The sequence below is a fragment of the Pristis pectinata genome, chromosome 24 (assembly GCF_009764475.1).
Source record: "Pristis pectinata isolate sPriPec2 chromosome 24, sPriPec2.1.pri, whole genome shotgun sequence".
NCBI lineage: Eukaryota > Metazoa > Chordata > Chondrichthyes > Rhinopristiformes > Pristidae > Pristis > Pristis pectinata.
In genome coordinates, this window is record NC_067428.1 from 14,699,345 (window position 1) to 14,718,069 (window position 18,725).

At 40.3% G+C, this 18,725-nt stretch overlaps 1 protein-coding gene across 7 annotated transcripts in view; it reads right to left on the reverse strand.

Moving 5' to 3' along the window:
- ranbp3b (RAN binding protein 3b) overlaps window positions 1–10,647 on the reverse strand; it is an 89,813-nt gene extending 79,166 nt beyond the window's left edge. For 6 of the 7 annotated variants that reach the window (XM_052038181.1, XM_052038182.1, XM_052038183.1 and 3 more), the window contains exons 1-2: window positions 10,576–10,629; window positions 1,049–1,107 (exon numbers count right to left, since the gene is read on the reverse strand). In XM_052038181.1, the coding sequence (XP_051894141.1) occupies window positions 1,049–1,107; window positions 10,576–10,597 (81 nt within the window). In that variant the 5' untranslated portion in view covers window positions 10,598–10,629. Of the gene's footprint in view, window positions 1–1,048; window positions 1,108–10,575 lie in introns of all 7 variants that reach the window. The other variant, XM_052038178.1, reaches the window with a different exon arrangement.
- Between the last annotated feature and the right edge of the window lie 8,078 nt (window positions 10,648–18,725).

Here is an 18,725-nt window from a genome sequence, read left to right on the forward strand (position 1 = left end):
AAATCTGCTTCAGATAGGTACCAGAAAATTTAACGCCATGCCAGGAAGAGGAAGGTTAAGGGACCTAAACAAAAGCTTAATCAAAAACAGATCTCCAGCATCAGGAGAGAGGTGGATAGCTTTTAGTTGAATTTTCCAAAAAGTAGTGCTCAGCTGGAGGAAACTTCTGCAGTCAGTGGCAGGACAAAGGAGTGAGGGAGAGGAACAGAAAGCCTAGGGGGCAGGAGAAAAAGGTATTGAAAATTAATGAAGATAATCTTACAATGTTATTCAAGTTAAAATCTATTAGAATCTACTGTCCATCACTCACTACAAGAACATCATGTCAATGAGGAAATTGGTTTTATGGACTTTGAAAGGTCAAATTCAAATGTTTCTAGTAAGCCCTCCTGCCATCCAAACTCTTTGATGTATTTCCACCTTGAAATATGTAACCTACATGCAACACTCTCAAATCTTACATCAGTAACATTGATACACTTGGTGACTGCAGTCAGAATAGTATTCACAAAAATCATAAGGCACACTGGAATGAAAGATGTAATTCCCAAGTGCAATCTTCCTCCCATTAATATATAACAGGAAAAACAACCAAAGGTAGATTACTGTTTTACTACTTGTAAACAGAAAATTAGTGAAGATAATCTTACAATGATATTTGAGTTACAAAAACGAAACAGTATTCACTATCATATGTTAAGTGGGTGACTGCACTTTTGTAAAATATAGCTTTAGGTGCAGATTCAATCAAGGAGATAATGGAGGATAAAAATGAAAATTTCTGATGTAAAGCAAGGATTCTAAATAAGGAAATAAAACTTCCCTGCTCCAAACAGTGAATGCCTGAAAAAGATTTCTAGACTAGTAACTTAATTTGGACTCCAGAGATTCCTCAAAAGAGAATCAAATTCCTGTTGAGTAGGGAAAACTTCTAGGCAAGGTGCTTTGCATTTCATATTCATAAAAGATAACTGAATTATAATGTAAACTTTTCTGTTGGCTCACAAAATGAAATAAAGTTAAATCAATGCCAAAGTAGAATGTTTACCTTCTGTCCTTTCTCGTTTTTTTGGAATACAAAAACAGGCGGTGCAATGGCAGGCTTCTCTATGAACAAGGAAAAGACAAGAAATTAGTGTGTACATTCTGAAATGACAACTACCATTCAACTAGATGAAAACTACTGAATAATTCAGTACAATAAAATCATCTGCTCCCAATCTTCTCTTACAGTGATCCATATTCCTTTCTTTTATTCGTTTATAGACTGCCATTCTTCACTTTCTTGCGTATCACCCCATACTCCCTCACATTCAAGTGATGCAATCTCATACCTGCACAATTCCAAACACCATCTCCTTTCTCTCCCACGTTTTGAACCTTCCTTCACATTCCCACTTCCATCTCAACCATACAGCCCTCAAGCATTCTCACGTACATGCTTCCTTAGTTCATGTAGTTTAACTTATCTCATACGTCCCTCTCCATAGATGTTCTTCAGACACCCTCTGCCACACATAACCCACTTGCACATCCTAACTTCATAAGATCCACAGTGCCATCACATACACCATCAAGCACATACATCACACTCAAGTACTCTTGTACTCCTTATACCCTCTTTGACATACATCTTCCTACACATACATAAACATAAAAAAACTTAAGAACTCTCACCCATTTTAACTTAGCATGTGCACGCACACAATCTCTTTTGCATTCTCACCCATACACTGGCCTCATTCTGACCCCCTCACATTCTAATTCTAAGTCAGTAATTCCAGACCTACTGCCACTTAATCGTGCTAAATGCCAGCACATTTGGAACTGCCAGCATTAGTCAGCGAGGTCCAGCTCAATGCTCTCAGTTGCTCTCACACAGACTGGCCTTGTGCATGCAAATACACTTCCTCCTTTGCACATTTTCACTCATATAAGATATTCCTTTCGTGCTCACTCACTTTCCCTTTACACAGATTTCTCCATCACATTCAGCTTCCTTCAGGCACATAACTGCGACATCATACTCAAAATTATCAATCATCTCACATGCTTGCACTCACTCAATTGCCTTACATGCACGTTGCTTGCGTACCGTCGCACAGACAATTCCTTGTGCTCACTCTCTGTATATTTCTCACATAAATGTTTCCAGAGGTTTCTCTTTACACACACTATCTACTACAAAGTCATAAACTTCCCAATTTAAGAAGCACTCTCTCCCCCTCATGCATTAGAGAAGAAAATGGTATGTTACCCTTCGTTACAGGAGGTTAGTAAAAGAGTAACGAAGAATACCAATTCCCTAAATTCCCTATGTTGATTCCTGTGACAACAGCTGCTCCACAGAAAATACTGAGCAGAATGTTCAGACTCATAGGTTTGAGGAATCTGTTGCCTGTAGATACTCAGTGGATGAGTATAACTAAGATCAACAGATTTTGGTGCTAAGAAAACAAAAATCACAAGATATGGATATAAGGAAAAGTTAATGTAAAAGTTTAGCTATAATTTTATTAAATGTGACAGTAAGGTCAATGGCTATGTGTGCTGCTCCTGAACCTCTCTTACCTTTTTGCTCTCGCACTACTTTCCTCACTTTAGATACCCACCATATACATTTCTCTGATTCACATTCCCTTCGTGCAGTCTCTAACATTCCCTCGCATTCAACCATGCTGCCAGACATGCACAAGCCACGTGATTACCTCATGAATGTTCATGCCCATGAATATTCATGCACGACTGTTATGTCTCTCATAACACACGTGCACTATTAAACATGTACCTCTTGCATATCCCTGGACATAAAAACACACTTGCACAACAGTAGTGAAATACATGAGGAAATGATGCATCTGGAGTTTTGCTATCAGCTTTAAACACCTCTGGAAAATGTGCATGAGGCTTGGTAGTGTAATGCAGAGAAACTGCAAAACACTACAGCAGAGGAGTCTGCCATTCAGACAACACGTTTGTCTTGATTTTTTGAAAGAACTATCTAATTCTTGTTTTTTCATCATAGCCCTCCAAATTAATACTCTTCCATTATTTAGTGAATTCCACTTTGATAGTTAGTTTTGAATGTTTCAACCAACCTTCAGCACTGTATTCCATAATTATTCTTTATACGATTCAACAATTTCCTTAACAATCTCTGGTACTTTTGCTACCTTAAATTGCCCAGCAGTTACTTGCTTTTTTGCCACTGGAAACCATTTTCCTCATTTATTTAAGATAGTTATTCTTAAAAAAAACTTTTATCAGCTTATTGTCTCTTCTTAAACTTTGTCCAGTTTCTCTCAGTAAGTCTGTCATTTCACACATCATTCTAGCAAATCTTCTCTACACCCTTTGAAACCTTGACATATAAGTACAGGATACAAAATACTCCAGTTGGGGACCCAGCAATGTTTTATAAAGATTGAGCATAACTTTATTTCTTTTGTATAGTTGATAACTATATTTATGAAGTCAGCTATTTTGCACATCTTTTAAACAGCCTTCTCAACCTTCCTTCTACATTTAAAGCCTTGAGTATTTGTGCCCTGAAGTCTACAGTCCCATAGGTGCTAAATGGCCTAGTTCTAATTATAAAATGTTTCCATGTTATCATCCAAAATACTCCAATCATTATCTTTAACTTCAAAGAACTCAATTAAGTTACGCAAACACAATTTTTCTTTGCTAACTCACATTTTTACAACTGCCAGCTAATTTTAATCACAGATCGGCACGTTTAAAATTTCCAAAATGTAAGACTGATATTTCTTTTTATATTTATTTTTAGGATCTGGGTGAGGCCAGTAAGGTCACCATTTATTGCCCATCCCAAATTGCCCTTGAAAAGTTGGTGGTGGTGAGATACTTCACAGTGCAGTTGGGCAGTGAGTTCTAAAATTTAGATCCAGTGATGATGCAGGACTGACGATATACTTCCAAGTCTGGAAATCATGACTTGGAAATGAACTTACAGTGGCATGCAAAAGTTTGGGCACCCGTGGTCAAAATTTCCATTACTGTGAATAGTTAAGTGAGTAGAAGATGAACTGATCTCCATAAGTCATAAAGATGAAACATTCTTTTCAATATTTTAAGCAAGATTAGTGCATTATTTTTGTTTTGTACAATTTTTAGAGTGAAAAAAAAAGAAAGGAACACCATGCAAAAGTTTGGGCACCCCAAGAGATTTGAGCCCTCAGATAACTTTTACCAAGGTCTCAGACCTTCATTAGCTTGTGAGGGCTATGGCTTGTTCACCTAAGGCCAGGTGATGCAAATTTCAAAGCTTTAGAAATACCGACTCCTCAAACCTTGTCCCAACAATCAGCAGCCATAGGCTCCTCTAAGCAGCCGCCTAGCACTCTGAAAATTAAACTAAATGATGCCCACAAAGCAGGAGAAGGCTATAAAAAGATAAAGCATTTTCAGGTAGCTGTTTCCTCAATTCGTAATGTAATTAAGAAATGGCAGTTAACAGGAATGGTGGAGGTCAAGTTGAGGTCTGAAAAACCAAGAAAACTTTCCGAGAGAACTGCTCATAGGATTTCTAGAAAGGCAAATCAAAACCCCCGTTTGACTGCAAAAGACCTTCAGGAAGATTTAGCAGACTCTGGAGTGGTGGTGCACTGTTCTACTGTGCAGCAACACCTGCACAAATATGACCTTCATGGACAGTATGCGTCCTCACCACAAAATTCAGCATCAGAAGTTTGCAAAGGAACATCTAAACAAGCTTGATGCATTTTGGAAACCAGTCCTGTGGACTGATGAAGTTAAAATAGAACTTTATGGCGGCAATGAGCAAAGGTATGTTTGGAGAAAAAGGGGTGCAGAATTGCACGAAAAGAACACCTCTCCAACTGTTAAGCATAGGGGTGGATTGATCATGCTTTGGGCTTATGTTGCAGCCAGTGGCACAGGGAACATTTCACTGGTAGAGGGAAGAATGAATTCAATTAAATACCAGCAAATTCTGGAAGCAAACATCACACCGTCTGTAAAAAAGCTGAAGATGAAAAGAGGATGGCTTCTACAACAGGATAACGATCCTAAACACACCTCAAAATCCACAATGGACTACCTCAAGAGGCACAAGCTGAAGGTTTTGTCATGGCCCTCACAGTCCCCCAACCTAAACATCATCAAAAATCTGTGGATAGACCTCAGAAGAGCAGTGCATGCAAGACGGCCCAAGAATCTCACAGAACTAGAAAGCTTTTGCAAGGAAGAATGGGCGAAAATCCCCCAAACAAGAATTGAAAAACTCTTAGCTGGCTACAGAAAGCATTTACAAGCTGTGATACTTGCCAAAGGGGGTGTTACTAAGTACTGAACATGCAGGGTGCCCAAACTTTTGCTTCGGGCCCTTTTCTTTTCTGTTATTTTGAAACTGTAAAAGATGGAAATGAAAAAGTAATCTTGCTTAAAATATTAAAGAAATGCATCATCTTTAACTTTATGCCTCTTGGAAATCAGGTCATCTTTTACTCGCTTAGCTATTCACAGTAACAGAAATTTTGAGCAGGAGTGCCCAAACTTTTGCATGCTACTGTATACATGGTGTTCCCATACACCTGCTGCCTCGTCATTCTTGCTGGCAGAGGTCACAGGTTTTGAGCTGCCATCAGAGTAGCCTAGGCAAGTAACTGCAGTGCATTTGTAGATGGTACATACTGCAGTGAATGTGGTGGAGGAAATGAATGTTCATGGTGGTCAATGGGCTGCCCATCACTCAAGCTTTGTCCTGCATGGTGTACAGCTTTGAGTTGTTAGCTTTGCACTCATCCAGGCAAGTGGAGAATACTTTATCTCGCACATGATTTGTACTTTGCAGGTGTGGAAAGGCCTTGGGTGTCAGGAGGCAAGTCACTTGCCGCAGACACCCAGCCTCTGACTTGTGCATATAGCTGCACTATTTCTGCGGCTGGTTCAGTTGAGTCTTTGGTCAATGGTAACCCTCAGGATATTAATTGTGGGCAACTCGACCTTGAATGTCAACAGTACGCAGTTAGATTATCTCTTGCTGGAGATGATTGTTGTCTGGCACTTTTGTGGCATGTTACTTGCCACTTCTGTGGCATGTTACTTGCCACTTCACCCATGCCTGCACATAGGCATGGACTGCTGACAAGGTGCAATGTTCAATTCCAATAGCACCTTCATCAGTGAATGTCCCACTTCTGATCTTATGATGGAAAAAAAGTGATTGATGAACTTGACTGGGCCTAGGACACTGTCCCAAGGAATCTCTGTAATTGTCTTGGGCTGTGAGATTAGCCCCTAATAAATGCAACCATCTTTCTTTGTGCAAACAATGACTAAAGCCATTGAAGTGTTTTCTCTGTGACGCCCATTTACTTGTGTGTTACCAGAGTGTCTTGATGCCACAATCAGTCAGTCAAATGATATCTTATTGTCAAGGGTAGTCATTCTGAAGCACAGTGGATCTGGCAAAACCCAAACTGAGCATCAATGAGTAAGTGCAATTTAATAGCACCGTTGACAGCATTTTCCATTACTTTGCTGATCAACAGTAGCACAAATGGGAGGAATTAGTCAAATTATTTTTGGGTAATTTTTCACATCATCAGTAGATGGCAGTTTTGCAACTGAACTGGAACAGCTTGGCTAGAGACACAGCTAGTTCTGGCTGCACAGGTCTTCAGTATCATAGCCAAGATGTTGCAAGGTCCCGTAGCCTTGGCATATTGTGCTCTCAACCATTTCTTGATGTCACGTAGAGTAAATCAAATTGGCTGGATTCTGACTTCTGTGATGGTAAGGATCTCAGGAAGAAGCTAAGATGGATCACCTATTAAGCATTTTTGTCTAAATATGGTTGCGAATGCTTCAGCCTCCTCTTGAGCACTCACATGCTAGGCCCTGCTATCATTGGGTATGGGGGTGTTCTTGGAGCCTAAACTTCCTGTTAGCTGTTTTTTTTTAAAAAGTATGCCTGGTGCTTCTCCCAGCAAACCCTTCCGCACTCCTCATTGAACCACGGTGATCCCCTGGTTTGATAGTAATGTGGAATATGCCAAGCCACAAGATTACAGATTGTGCTGGCGTACATTTCTGCTGCTGTCCACCACACATCATGCACACTCAGTTTTGAACTGGCAGATCTGTTCTGAGCCTATTCCATTTAACATATGTATAGCACCATTCAACATGATAGAGAACATCTGTGTGAAGATGATAGACTATCTCCACAAAAACTTTGCGGTGGCCATTTGCAACAACACTACCATGGATGCAGATTGGCAAGGACTGTCAAGTATGTTTGTCCCTCAAATTGGAAGTATATTTGTCCCACAAATTGGTTTACTCAGTACCTGATGCAGACCCAATCTTCAGTCATATCCTTCAGGACTTGGTCACTTTGGTCTATGATGGCACTATCAAGCCATTCCTGGCAATGGATATTGAAGTGCCCCGGAGTATATTCTATACCCTTGCTACTTTCAGTGCTCCTTCTAAGTGTTGCTCAACTTGGAGGAGTACTGATTCATCAGCTGAGCGAGGAGGGGGAAGATGCTTCCTTGCCCACGTTTGACCCAATGTCATGAGATTTCATGAGGTCTGGTGCTGATGAGCATTCCAAGGGATACTCCTCCCACCTATATACCATCGTGCTGCCACCTCTGAAAGGCCTAGTCTGCCGATGGGACAAAACGTACTCAGGTGGTTGTACTGTAGGAGTCTAGTTTCTTGTCTGTAAGACACAATTCTGCAAGTATGACTTTATTAGACTGTTACTTGACCAGTCTGTGGGGCAATCTTACAATTATCCTTAGATATGGGTGGAATTACTCTCCCAATTAGACACCAGACACCAAATGTTCACGGGGACTTTGCAAGGTTGACCAGGCCAGCAACAATTTTGCCATGTCCAAGCTCAGGGCCTCAGTCAATGTCAAGTAGTCGACCCAGTTTCATTTATTCTCTGTCTAAATGTGATTGCACTGGTAAAACAGAGTGGCTTGCTCGACCACTTCAGAAGGCATTTATGAGTCAACCAAGTGGGTGGGTCTCAGCTCAGACATAGGCCGGACTGAATAATGATGGCAGATATTCCACCAACACTTACCCCCCCCCCCCCCACCTAATGGAAATGATAAACTAATTGGATTTTTGATGATAAAGTGGTAGTTTTTCATCGTCAACTAAGACCAATTGGCATCTTTATTTCTCAATTATTAACTGAACTTAAGTTCCACAGCAGCTGTGGTGGGAATTGATCAGAGTTCTACCCCTAACTGGGAAGATAAATACTGCAGCTGTCCAGTTATCTGGCACCAGTCCCATATCTCAGGATAATTGGAAGATTGTGCCTCGACAATTTCAAGCCTTTTCTCAAGTTTTCTATATCCTGACACAGAGTCCAAATACCACCAGAATACACCCTCCCTTCTAATTTAGCACGATTGGCAAATATACCTTACACTCTGCCTACTCCTCCATCATTAATACAAGTTGTAAATAATTGAAGGCCAAGAACTGATCCTTGGGGAACTCCACTAGTTACATCCTTCCAGCCTGAAAAACAACCATGTATTATGACTTCCTTCCTTCTATGCAATAACCTATCTTCAATCCATGCTAACACACTTCCTCCAATACCATAAACTCTTATCTTGTGCATCAACCTTTTAAGTGGCACCTTGTAAAATGCTTTCTAGAAATCCAAATAACCCACATTGACAGGTTTTCCTCAAGCTACTTCCAAATATTTAATGTGCCTTTCCTTTGTTTTTGTCCTATCCAATTTCTCTGCTAACTTCCCTTCTTCAATGAAGACAGATGCAAAGTACTTATTTAGTATTTCAGCCACGTCCTTTGCTTCTATAATATGCTTCTTATTATTACCACTGGGGAGGAGGTACAGGAGCCTAAAGACCCACACTCAATGATTTAGGAACTGCTTCTTCCCCTCTGCCATGAGATTTCTGTACTGTCCATGAATCCATGGACACTACCTCGTTATTCCTTTTTTTTGCACTATTTATTTTCTCATTTATAGTAATTTTGTGTATTTGCACATTTAAAACAACAAATTTCACATCATGCAAGTCAGTGATAATAGACCTGATTCAGATGCTTTTAGGTCTTGAATGGGTTCCACCCTTGCTTTGATTACCCTTTTACCGATTAGGGATATGGGAAGAAACCAGAGCATCAGGGAAAGTCTATTTGGCCACAGAAAGAACATGCATACTCACACACAAACAAAACCTGTGGTCAGGATTTGACCTGACTCACCGGAACTGAGGAAGCAGCACTACCTACTGCATCACTGTGTTGCCCAACAGTACATTTAGATTTTCAGAAAGTTTTCAATAAGGTCCCACAAAGGAAGGCGGTCACCAAGGTTAGAAGACATGGAATTGGGGGTAATATACTGGCATAGATTGAAAATTGGTTAATAGACAGAAAAGAAAGCAAGAATAAAAATGTTTTCTCAGGTTGATGTGCTGTACCTACTCAGGTACTGCAAGTATGTGTCGTTGGGTCCTAGATGTGCACAGTTTATTTTGTCAGTCTAACTGAAGAGGCCAAATTTCATAGTTTATTCAAATCCACGATCAATAGATTTCTGTATATTATGGGAATCAAGGGACATGGGGATAGTGCAGAAAAATGAACCAAGACAGAAAATCAGATATGATCTGAATGAATGGTAGAGCTGGGTCAAATGGGTAAGTAAATCAGTTCCTCTTCTAATTATTGACATTCATCTCTTCCCTATACTCCTCCATTCATAATCCTGTCCTTCAACAAGCCCCACCACTTCTCATCATTCTCCCTGATATTACTCCCATACTCCACCTATTCCACCCAGTCAGACCTCTTCCCTTAGCTCACCTCAAATGGCCTCCTCCCGTCACACTGTCTAACCTCACTCTCCCCAGATCCAAGTGACTCCTCTCCCAACCTGATCATGGTCCTAAAAGGAGGAAAACAATGTTTCTTTTCTAACGCTCAGCCACATCACAACCCCTCCATCCATTCTGCTCATTCCCTCTAATCTGATCTATATTACTTTACTTCATACATCTTTAAAAGGTAGATGCTCTTTCCCCTCCTCTCTCCTGATCAGTTTTATTTTTCTCTGTTATCCTTTCCTCCCATTGCTTCCCTCTCCTCTTCCTTCCTAATGCCTGTCAAATGTCCCCTTTTCCCTTTCAGACAAATTAGAAGTCTCTTTCTGTTCCGTACTTTTGTCACCCAGGCTCGTTCTTTCACGTTTTATCCTTCCCTTCTGTAATTTTCCAACCGTTTATCCGTCCCTTCCGACATTATCAAACCAATTATTTGCACTTATTTTTGTTACCAACAGTTTTTGTGTCCGTCCTGTAACTCAACGAGGCCTGGTGAGCCGGTGTTCTGTTGTGGGTGTGTGTGCCCTATTCCTCTGCCCTGATAACCCCATTCATTGGGAAGGGATACTGTAACACTTCTGCCTGGCGCATAAATCGATATTTCCGCCCTACGCACCCTGAATTACAAGGCTGAACTTGCGCCTGGCTTGTTCGGCGTCCCAAAGCACCGTGCCCATTTTCACTTGCTTACCTTCGTTTGCCAGATCCGCCATTTTAGGATTCTCCGCTTCCCCACAATACCTTGAGAGCGGAAGATAATAATGCGCATGCGATTTATTCCAGTCGCGCCAGTTTTGTGCATTGCATTATGCGCCTGCGCGTTTCTTGCGGCGCGCCTGGAGGGGGTTCGGCGGGAGGCTGTGCGAGTCGGCGGACAACCCCTCAGTGCGCATGCGCCGCCAGGTCTGAGGTGACCCCGCTGACTGAATATCTCTGTCGGTTGTCCGGGGCGAAGCAATTGCCTCCAGATTTGCAGTTGGGTCGTTAGGGAACGGCGGCTGTGTGGTTGATGGTAACATAAAAAGTGGTGTGTACAAATGCAACATAACTGTGGAGCTCTGAAATGGGAAATGCTCACCAGATCTCAAGTCGATAACCTCTCTCCAGAAGAGTATTTGAATGATTGGCCTGAAATGTTAACCCTTTCTCCACCGATACTGTTCAGTATATCCAGGTTACTGTAACTACGCGTATGGGACCTTCCATAATGTTGTAGACAAGCACGGAGACTACTGCTTAGTATGTAAATATCAAACAAAAAGCCTGCAGATGCTGGAATTCAGAAACAGAAATACTGCAAAACAATCAGCAGGTCAGGCAGAAGGAGAAACAGTTAACGCTTCAGGTGGTGGACCTTTAATCAGAACTGAGAAAGAGAGGACAGTAATTGCTTTTAGTATCCCAGCCTGCACAAGAGCAGTAGTCCTGAGAATTACCATCATGGGAAGTGCCCAGATGTTGGGTTCGTCCCTGAGAATGGTCACTCGGGTTTAGTGCAGACCTCTGAAATTAAAACAGAAAGTCCTGGAAATATTCAGCAGGTCGGGCAGCATGTCTGGAGGGAGAAACGCAGATAATGTTTCACGTCAATGGCCCTTCATCAGAGGTTTCTGAATGTGATAGGTATTTCCACTTCTACCCCTTTCAAGCATTGAGTTCCACAAGAAAATAGGAGCAGGAATAGCCCACCAGACTCCTCGAGACCACCTCACCACTCGATATAATCATGGCTGATCTATGTTTGTGAGTTCCCCATGACCCTCAATCCCTAAATCTTTCAAATATTTATCTGTCTTCACCTTAAATATATCTAATGATCTGGCCTTCACTGCCCTCAGGGGCAGAGAATTCCAGTAAATAAATTAATACGCACCTCAGTTTTATATGACCTTTATTTTACAGCTATACCCCCTCATTAGTGACTCTCCCATTAGTGAAAACATCTCATCATCTACCTTGTCAAGCCCCCCCTAGAAACTTGAATGTTTGAATAAGGTCACTCCTCATTCTTGTAAACTGAGAAATACAGACCCAACCTCTCTAGATTCTATTGATAGGAAAAACATCTCACCCCAGGAGTTAGCCTGTTGGATCTCCTTTGGACTGCCTCCAACACTACTATATCCTTTTTTATGTAAGAGGACCAAAACTATACACAGTATTCCAGGTGCAGCCTCCAACCCCTTTGCAATAAAGACCAACACACACTTTGCCTTCTCAACTATTCATTGGATCTGCCTGCTAACTTTTCTGTGATTCATGCACAAGATCCCTCTGAATTTCACTCATTTGCAGTCTCTATCCATTTCAATAATAATCCACCATTTGGTTCCTCTTACCGAAGTGCATGACTTCATGCTTGCCCTTCTAGACCCCTACAACCTTCCTGAGAGGAAAAAAACCCTTGCATTCCATCTATTTTTTTCTAGCAATTACTTAAAAGGGTGACCCCTTATTTTTGACCCCTCTGCTAAGGGAAATATACTTTTCCTATTTATTCTGTCATAACCCATTATAATTTTCTACACCTAGTGATGTCTCCCTTCAGCTTCCACTGTTCCAAAGCAAACAATCTAAGCTTATCCAATCTTTTCTCAAAGCTAGAATATTGCAGTCCTGGCAACCTCTTTGTAAATTTCCTCTACACCCTCTCCAGCACAATTGCATCTTTCCTGTAATATGACCACAACTATACACAGAACTCAAGCTTTGGTCTAACAAATGTGTACAGTTACAGTATAGCTTTCCTCCAATTGTATTCTATGCCTCAGCTATTAAGAAGAGCAAAGCATATGCCTTTTTTAACCAGCTTATTTACTTGACCTTTGTTCCTTCACACCACTCAATATCCTTCATTTATTATACATTACCCTGTCTTGTTGCACTGGAATTATTGACAGAGAAAGGCAAAATCTTGGACTTTATCTGGAATATATGTTATAGTTCCAAGATCCACAGAATTATTGAGGATGATTTTTGAACGAGTAAAGAGGCAATGTTATGCACTGCCACACATAGTATTTAATGTCATCACCTTATTAATTTGTTAGGCTATAATGCAGAATATTGTATTTTGGAAAGAATTACAACGTTTTCTCACATTAGAGTACTGTACATCAGATTTGTGCACTTGAAGCACTAGAGGTAAAATGTCAGGTTCTTTTGCTCGTTTTGCCCTTTTAAGGGCAAAGCGTGAAAATTAGAAAATTCTGTGTTTCTGTAAACAAGAAGAGCCCATCCTTTTTCTTGAGTGGTATAAGAGAAGCAATGGTGAATGTAGAATCCACTACCATGAAAAAGATGGTTTCCATACAGCAGTCAGCTGTAAAATGATCATTTACTTTAAGGGAGCAACACAAAAGGCACTGGAGGAATTCAGTGGGTTCCTCCTGTGCCTTTTATGTTGTTCCAGATTTCAGTATCTGCAGTCTCTTTTGTCTCAAATTTGCTGTAAGGAAATGCTTCCCAAATTTCTTTGTTGAGCCCTAATTCAGAGATTTGTATTTTTTGGGTACTTCCATGTCCTTATTCTCCATGATAATTATGATTATTTGTTAATTTTACCTGACACCCCCTTCTAATATCATCACACACCCTTGGGGCTCATAGACCAGTTAGAAAACCACTGCTCAGGAGAAAACAATCATTCTAGAGAGAACCTATTCTTATGAAAGCAAGCCATTCTTCACTTTCTGCTGTCTCTGGTCAAAAGTAGGTGCCCTTCCCTGATGGGTGCTATAGCTGCATTTGTGCATTTTATTTAAATTAACTGACCCAAGGGATCAATTACATTATTTTTAGGATGTGAAGAAGCTGTTCTGTAGAATTGTTCTAGTGAGGAATTTTCAGCCATGACAATTTACAGTAGTCCCCACATCACCCTACATTTGTCCCAGACAACTTAGTACCATAGCATAAGTTTAAGACCACTATAAAACTGTGAAATTGTTAAATTATATCACACAACAACTTATAGAACATAGAACACTGCAGCACAGTACAGGCCCTTCAGCCCACAATGTTGTGCCGACATTTTATCCTGCTCTAAGATCTATCTAACCCTTCCCTCCCACATAGCTCCCCATTTCTCTATCATTCCTGTGTCTATCTAAGAGTCTCTTAAATGTCCCTAATGTAGCTGCCCCCACAACCTCTCCTGGCAGTGCGTTCCACACACCCACCACTGTGTAAAAAACTTACCCTTGACATCCCCCTTATACCTTCCTCCAATCACCTTAAAATTATGTCCCCTCGTGTTAGCCATTGTCACCCTGAGGAAAATGTCTCTGACTGTCTACTCAGTCTATACCTCTTATCATCTTGTACTCCTCTATCAAGTCACCTCTCATCCTCCTCTCCAAAGAGAAAAGCCCTAGCTCACTCAACCTATCCTCATAAGACATGCTCTCCGATCCAGGCAGCATCCTGGTAAACCTCCTCTGCACCGTCTCTAAAGTTTCCACATCCTTCCTATAATGAGGCAACCAGAACTGAACACAATGTATGTGAGTCTTCTAACATATTAGTAAACTAGTAGGTATGAACTAGTGCAACTTAGAGTGCGTTAAGTATTAGCTATTGCTCAGTGGTAACTGCCTGCTCCAAGATTGGTTGTGGGTTTATGAACCACCTTGGAAATGTGAGCACAAATCTTAGTTGATACTCAGTTCTGAAAAACTGCTACATTGTTGGAGTGGCTGTCCTCTGGGTGAGTTGATAAACTATGGTCTGTTTGCCTTATCTCTTAACGTGAATGATGGTATTGCCTTATTTTGAAGGAGAGTTCTTCCCCAGTGTCCTGGGTGATATCCTGGAGGCATCAGCACTAAAAACAGATTATTTAGTCTTCCATATTGCTGCTATTAGGAACTTGCTGCATACAAGTTGGCTGCTACAACAGTGACTATTGTTCAAATATTAATTCATTGACTGTAAAGCATGATGGGAATGTCCTGAGGTTGTAACATTCACTATCTCAATGCAAGGTCTCTTTATTTTGAAGTATTATTTTGATCCCATTTCCCAATCTACCAGAAGGAACAGAGTTGAGTGGTTTCATTCCTCTACCAAAATTGCTGTACTTAATTCTCCCCCCTCACCCCCTCCCCCCACTTCATGTGTGGAAGTTGAGTCAGAATGTAGAAACATGGAGAAATACCCATTTCTGCTGTGTGACAGATCAATGTTCAAAAGACCATCTAGACTTTTATAAATAGGTAATCATTTCAGTGACTATACAGCTTTAATAGCTCTGCACATGGCATAACATCAAACTTGATTCACTCAGTGGGATGTTCTTTCCCTGTGTGATCAGATAGTTGATATTTAAACAGAGTAATATATGACATTTACCACCCTCCTCAAATAACATGAATTAGAATGGTTTCAGATGCTTCCATTGACTCATTTAATAGTAAAAATAATCAGTGTCTGAACTTCGGAAAATATTTATTAAGTGATTATCACTATAAAAACCATCAAGTAATACTTAGCACCTGAAGCAATACACTATATTTTCCAGCAGGGAGTGCTAAAGCATAATGTATCTTCTCCAGTAATCAGAAACAGTAAAACAGAGGATTATTTCAAATAAAATATGATGGTAAACAATAGTAGTTTTGAAGAAAGCTGCAGCAAGCTGTGTTTGCAAGCATTTATACATTATTTACCATCATTTTTGCAGAATTGTAAGGAATGCCCAAAGAGAAATGCTGTATCTGCAAAATGGAAAGAATTTTCATTTATAAAGTCAATTAAGAGCTTTGGAAGTGTAGTTACTGTGAAACATAGGGAAATAGAATTATTTGTTTTTATCTGAGAAACTGTATACAAGTTTAGGCCAACCAAGGAAATCGCTCCAGAGTTTCAACAAAGCATGACTGATGAGGCAGGGCTATGATTTTTGGAGGATATTGCCAAGACCGTCTCTTTTTTCCATTCACAAACAGATCATTTATTATTTGAATACCCCCAACAGGGTCTGCTTCCTTATCCTGAATCCCTGTAGCCGAGCCTAGATTGTTGCTTTGAAGATTTAAGTGCTCAGTGTTTTGAATCTACTTTCTCTGATATTCTGTGGCTGCTTTTTCTCTCTGGAATTAAAACAATTCACAAGGAGACGTTAAGCTGCAGCAGGCGTTTCCCACACTCTTCTCCGATGAATTCACAATCAAAAGCAACAACACTTCCGGGAGTTTGCCTAAAATGTTTAAATGAAACTGACCCTGGAAAATTCATCAGGGTCAGCACCATGTCAATCAGGTAGATGAAGTCTTGCATTGGCATTCTCCCACTGCTTGCCATTTGGGCTGGACAAGTTTAGCATAGTAAATATATCAGAGAGAGAATATGTATGCATGTAGGCAAAGTGTGGGTGTATGCTAGTCTAAGAGAGAAAAGTGACCTCCAGATATTTAATATTTCCACTGCTGTTATGTGCAAACTTCAACAACCTACAATAGTTCCTGAAAATTTTGGTAGTTGCCAAGCATTATTGCAAATAATGGGTCCTCCTGACCCATTCCACACTTAAAGCAGAGTTTTCCGTAAATTCACTTGATACTGGACATTCTGACGTATCCATGCATTTTCTCCTGTTTGATATTGACTCAAGAATTGACTTGGTAAAGGCTTCATTGTTTCTCCTCTTACTAGTTTGCCACAATGTCACAAAGAAGGTAGCAACTCTTCAGCAACTGAAAATCTACATGTAATAGTTGTGCTTGTCACCTTTTCCTTTTGTTCAGTGTTTGTAATTGACATTGACCATTTCAGGGAGATGAGTTCTTCAAACCAGCTAGTTCATCCCCTTTCATGCCTGCAGGGCACTTTCATAAAACAGCAAAGTAACATTATGGCATGTCATTCATCAGCACAGGCATGTAGGCTTGAAAGTGAAAGGAAACCACTTCATTTTGACAGCTGCATTACCTGTAATGCAGTCTCTGCTATCTAATGTAAACAGGGAACAAATTAGTCCTGCATTGAACCTGCTAATATTGCAGGGCTTTTTAAAATACAGGGGCACCCAATACTGCCTGACCTGCTGAGTATTTCCAGTATTTTCTGTTTTTTTTTCCTCTTTAAATAATTTTAGTGATCTTGCCTCCTCACTCTCTGGGGTAGAGAATTCCAGAGATTCACCACCCTCTACAAAAAGAAATTCCTACTCGCTTCTGTTTCAAATGACTGCCTCCTAACTATCTCCCTTCATTTGAGGTTCTCCCACTCGTGGAAACTTCTCAACATCTACCCTGTCATGCCCCCTTGGTATCTTTTATATGTCAATCATTTCTTCTATACTACAAAGAATATGGATCTAAATTTATTAGCTGTTTGTGATAGGACAACCCTCTCATCCCACAAAATAGTCAAATGAATCACTTCTGGAGTGCCTAGCATATCCTTTCTTAAATAAGGTGACCAAAAGTGTACTCCAAATGCAGTCTCACCAATACCCAGTACAATTGTAACAATACTTATCTCATTTAACCTCCAACCCCTTAGCAAAAAAGGCCAATGTGTCACTTGCCTTCTTACCTACTTGCTGCACCTGCATGCTAACTTTTTGTCTTTTAATGCACAAGAACATCCTCTGAACTCATATCATTTGCAGTGTCTCTCCATTTGATAATAGCCTGTCTTTTGATTGTTCCTACTGGTGCATGACCTCACACTTCCCTACATTAAACACCATTTGCCATCTTGCCTACTCACTCAACCCATTCCTATCCTCTTGTAGAGTCCAAATATCCTTAGTGCAGCATGCCATCCCACCTCTGTTTGTGTAATCAGAAAACTTGGATACTTTACACTCTGACCCCTCCTTCAAGATATTAATCCAGATTGTAAATTGTTAAGGTCCAAGAACTAATCCTTGGGGCACTCCATTAGTTACACCTTTCCAGACTGACTCCTTCTCTTTGATGTGATGCAGTGACACCAGTCAAAATTATAAGCAGTTTTAACCCTTTAAAAGCTCAGTATGTATGCGTGCACACAGTAAAAGGTTGTTTCTCTGTGAATTACCTGTGTTGTCTCCCAATCAGGCATATGTGATGCTATTTCATCAGAAGCACAGAATTCCGAGATGTAATTTAGCATGCTTTGCAAAGAGTGAAATTTTACTGCATTAACATGATCTAAACATTAAAAAATGGATAAATTCAATTGTATAGTGCACAATTTTTTTAAAGTATGCTGCAACCATGAGAAGCACATACTTGGTTTTTGGTTTGCTGTTGTAATATTACCCCAATAAAGTTGTTTCTCATGTCTTTGAAATGATTCCATGTTTATTTTCATTCTGAGACTTGTATTTGTCTCAGAAGCTTGAGGCAACACTACCATAATGTTTCCAGATCTCTTGTGTAAAGAAAATAAATTAAGAAGAAGATTCCCAGAACTAACCAGCTCTACTGTGTGAATCACTGTGATGGAAGAAGAATTGGATTGAACTTCAGATTGGAGATATTGCAGGAAGTGCAATTGAGCTGCAGTCCAATCAGCCTAATCCTATTGTACCTTGCATGAACTTTCCTTGGTTAACTTTTTATTAACATTTTATATAGGCTTTTTGTGGCTGTGATTGTTGGTGCAGGAAGGTGGGGAGGAGGAAATCCGGCAGAGCTGAAGCACTTAAGTAGCTACGTTTTTAAAATATCCAGGCAACCAGCTTTTTTAGTGAAGAATAAATGAGATTTTTACAATATAGCAGACTTCTCTTTACCACCTCACTCAGTGTATCTCACCACTCGTGAGAGTTTAGTTAGTCAACTTGAGAAAAGCTAACGTGATTGCACAAAGCATAAATATTTAAAATTATATTGAGGTAGGAAATGA